We start from the raw sequence: 4,260 nt of genomic DNA, 5'->3' as shown, positions 1-4,260 counted from the left end.
GACACTTTGGGAAAATGGTGCCCACCTCGGTGCCAGCTTCAGTCTAACTGGCTCTGGGCGCCGTGTCACGCCCTGCCGTGGTCCTCGAGGAGCCTTTGGGATACCGATCAGAAAGTAAGAACTACACGCAGAAGCATTAGGTAACCGCGCGATGCTCCCAAATGGATTAAAACGAAGAGCACAGAGAGCAGACGGGGAGTCTCGCAGGGGACGTGCTGCTCGGGGCGGAAGCGGGTGGGGGCCTCCACGGGGGGGTGACTCCCACCCAGAGGAAGTAGAATTGACAGGTGCATATCCGTCGGGCAGCTCATACAGGAGGGCACTCTCTCAGGTCACCCCAAGGACAGGCTTCGGGTGTGGGGTGGTCTCCCCAGGAAGCAGAGAGCGTGAAGCCGAGCAAGAGCCTGGGAACCACCCCCACGGGCCCTTTCGGCTGCTTCTGTGCCCACCGCTTCCGTGTCCGACGGTGGCCCGTGGTTGATCTAGAGGCGAACTTTGGCCGGCGGGGGTCAGGACGAGAGAGAGAGCCCAACCCGATCCCCTCCTTACTTGGGGTGACTCGTGGAACCCTTCCTTCCGTCCCCTCTCCCTGTGTTCCAGAAACGACTTTAGAGAACACTAACGGAATTGAATTGAGCCCTGCCCCCGACTGTCGTGTGGCCCCAGAGCCGCTGGCCCCCGGCTCCTCCCCGCGGGCGTCATGGCTTTGCGTGTGGCCGTGACGGTGACCTGACCGGGTGTGCGGGGGCTCCCCTCCACCAGGACCTTTACAAAACCGCAATCGAGTTTCTGAAGCTGGAAAAAATCGAGCTCGGGGGCGCCCGCGGGAACATCCTGGGGAGCCTGGTCATGCACATCTATGAAGAGGTCTTCGAGCTGGTGAAGGTTTTTGCCGACTGCAAATATGACCCGTTGGACCCGGGAGATCCAGTAAGTCACGTCGGGGGGCCTTGGCTGGGGCAACGACAGATGCCCCAGGAGTGGGGGGCACGTGGTGGGGACGCACGTGGCGGAGGAAACCACGTTGTAGCCCCCAGACAGTAAGCGTGCTCGGCTGACACGGCACCCTGAATCCTGCCGGCAGGCGTGGGGGCCTTAGGGTGCACACCCCCGCTTTGCACGCCGACGAAGAGGTTGACATGCTAACTCACTTCCAGAGTTTCGATGACGACTACGCTGATTTTGAGACCAAAATTCAAGATCTGGATAGGAGGCTGGCCACGATCTTCTGCCAGGCATTTGATGACTGCAATTCCATCGAGTCCTGTGCAAAGGTACGCAGGGGATTCGGGGGGGACCCCTCGCGGGAACTCTGCGGGGCAGCACCCTGTCGATGCCGAGAACGGCGGCAGCAAACACCCCGAGGGGCTCCTGATGGTTTTCCTGCCGCGTCTTAGAGTAAGAGAAGAAAGTGAGCCTGAGGTGACAGTCGTTGATTCTCATCGTGCTCGTGGGGCGAAGCTGTCCATTTATCCTTACCCGATTCAGTTCCCCCTCTACGTACAAGGAGCAAAAGTTAGGGACAGGCAAAGCTGCTATAAAAATAAAACACACGTACATTTCGATCTGCTGAGCCGAATTCACACGTTCTCAGGAAGCCACCGCGGAGCCGCCTCGGCAGCCGTCCTGGGAGGTGGGGTGACGGCTGATACGCGTTGCTCTTTGCTACGATGGCCGAGTCGTGTGCCCGGAGCGTGTGGTACTTTTACAGTCAGGAAAAAGAAGCGATGCTTTGGAAAAAAGATTTTAAAAAATAGATCAGAGAGAAGCACAAAAAAGCCCTGGAGAATGTGAATCCGATAGAGAAACGTGAGAGGCTGATGATACACGTGTTTCAAGTCTGCCCTCGCGAACAATCAAAAAGGAGCCGGTTAAAACAGCAAGGTCCCACCGTCACCCATCGAGTCGCTTAGAGCTAGGCACCCTCGTCCCCACCGCTGATGGGTGCGCCCCACCCGGGGATCCCCGAGCAGTGGCGTGTTGGGGGCACGGAGGCGCCCGGTCCCCTTCAGCACCAACACGCAGACCCTCTGTCTCGCAGCCCAGCGGGGCGAAATGCTGAGCGCACCCTCTCCTCGTGGGCACACCCGTCACCCGGGGTGGCCGGCCCCGCCCCCGTGTTCCCAGGGCTGTCATTTCAGAGACCCCTTCTGCCCCAGGCAGACTGGGACCCTCGCTGAGCAGTCAGGAGGCGCCAAAAACACGTGACTGAGAACTGCCTGCGCCCGACGGCGCGTTTCGTGGCGTTGGCCCGCGTGGGTTTTCTGCTGCCATAAGAAATCACAAGGGAAGGCGGCTGACTTAGTTATGAACTCGGAAACACTGACGAACGGACTCGTAAATTATCAACTCGCAAAAACGTAATGAACAGACTAACTTAAATTATAAACTCGGGAAATCTAACAGACTAAAATTATCAACTCGGAAAAACGCAACGAACAGAGTAAATCTGCACACACACGTACGCTCGCATGCACACACAGACGCACACACGCACCACGCAAAACAGCAGAGCTCAGAGTTAGGGGGCTGATTGGATTTTCCTGAGCTTCTCAGGCGTTGGAGTCTCGCCAGAGAACTCGGCCCTGAGCGCTTAGACCCATCCATCAGAGCCACAGGGACCGCCATGCGGTGACTTCGGGCTCGCGTGGTGCTTTTGTCATAGAATTCGCTGAATACCATGCAATTCACCTGTTTAAAGCACACATTTAAATGGCTTTTCGTGTGTTCAGAGTCATGCATCCAGCCACTGTCAATTCAAGAACACTTCGTCACCGCAGTCACCCCCATTTCTCCGAACCCCCCCGAGGTCACTCGGCCAGCCAGCAAGTCCCATACCTGGGACCCCGGCCCAGCCCTGTGCTTGACTGCTGCCAGGGCCCCTTGGGGTTCCAGGGGCTGAGCTGGGGGCCAGGGGGCCTGCTGCCCCTGAGCACAAAGACCTCTCCAGAGCAATGCCAGCTGTTCTTTGCCTTTTGGACATTCTTAAAGTGCAAATGCCTGGGAATTTGGGTCGACTTGGTGCTCAGGCAAATAGCAAGGCATGCAAATTAGCACAGCCTCCCCCCACCAGCTGCCTCGGGCCACCTTTTAAGAGGGGCTCATTCCCCCGCCCCCAAGCCGGCCTGCCTAGTTCTCTCCTGAGCGCTCAGACCTCTGTGGTATTGACCTCGGTGTCCATTGTCCTCCCAGCTAAATCGTCAGCTCCCCGTGGGCAGGCGCTGGATTTGGGCTCCATCAGCGCCGAGCCCGCCACACAGCAGGTGCTTCTGAGCTCTCGCTGGGCAGGGAGCCAGCTCCAGCGAGGGGGGGGGCAAGTGGTGGCGGGGACCCCAAATGTCGCCCAAGTTCAGGGGCTTCCAGCCTGTCCTTTAATATGCACCCCTATGACAGGGTCCCCAAAAGTCAATGACGTGCCAGGCAGGTAGCGCCTCTCCCCTGTGCCATCCCCCTATGGGCAGGGTGGGGCAGGGAAGAGCTGGGCTGGGACGTGACGCCCTCGCCTGTCCCCTTGGGGTCCGGAGCTCGAGGTCCCCAGTCCGCGGGCAGGAGGTGATCTAGGAGGGAACTCATGCCGCCCCCCTACGAACTCAAACCTCCCACCGCACGGGGTCCACCTCTCCCCTGCGATGGGCTAAATCCCGCTTCCGTCCCCCGAGGGGAAAAGTGGTTTGGTGAACGTTAGCTCCGTGATTCTGCCCGATGAACAAGACAACAATGACAATGAGGACGAGAGTGGCTCTTGCAGTCCGCGTGCGTCAGCTCGCCTTTCTTACCGAAGGACGATCGACAGCCCGCTGCTCCAATTAGGGGGTCCCCTGGGGTTCTCCCCCCACGTCCCCTCCATTCCCTGTCTGTTCCCAAGCTGCCTCAAAGCCGTTTCTCACTGCAGGTAATTCGTACATAGCCAGGAAGGTTCTAGAGCAATTTTCCACGTGATCTCCTGGCAGGGAATAAAATTAGCTTCCTTTTCAGAGGCCAGAAACCAAAAAAAAAAAAGTAAATAGGAGAAGAAGGGAAGAGGAAGAGGAAGGGGGAGGGAATAAAGTCAGGAGGGTCATGAAATTAGCAGGAGGAACTTTTTTCTTCCAACTGTCACATGGCAACTTTTTTTAGAAAAATGACACTGGTGACCTAGTACGCGGCTGGCTTCCTGCGGGGGAAGAAAGGAGCCGGACAGACCATCAGAGGGTCAGCGGCTGCTCCCTCCGGCTCTTTGGGACTTGAAAATCTCTCTCTGCCACCATCTTTCACTCTTTT

At 57.9% G+C, this 4,260-nt stretch overlaps 1 protein-coding gene across 1 annotated transcript in view; it reads left to right on the top strand.

Annotated features, from left to right (window-relative positions):
• DNAH17 (dynein axonemal heavy chain 17) overlaps positions 1 to 4,260 on the top strand; it is a 140,822-nt gene that overhangs the window by 14,473 nt on the left and 122,089 nt on the right. Inside the window, exons 11-12 of the mRNA XM_023531633.1 lie at positions 763 to 930; positions 1,158 to 1,274. Coding sequence (XP_023387401.1) covers positions 763 to 930; positions 1,158 to 1,274 — 285 coding nt within the window. The remainder of the gene's footprint in view (positions 1 to 762; positions 931 to 1,157; positions 1,275 to 4,260) is intronic.

Source organism: Pteropus vampyrus, unplaced genomic scaffold, assembly GCF_000151845.1.
Source record: "Pteropus vampyrus isolate Shadow unplaced genomic scaffold, Pvam_2.0 Scaffold72, whole genome shotgun sequence".
Taxonomy (NCBI): domain Eukaryota; kingdom Metazoa; phylum Chordata; class Mammalia; order Chiroptera; family Pteropodidae; genus Pteropus; species Pteropus vampyrus.
Note: the sequence above shows the minus strand (reverse complement) of the source record. Positions and strands in the feature narration are given on the sequence as shown.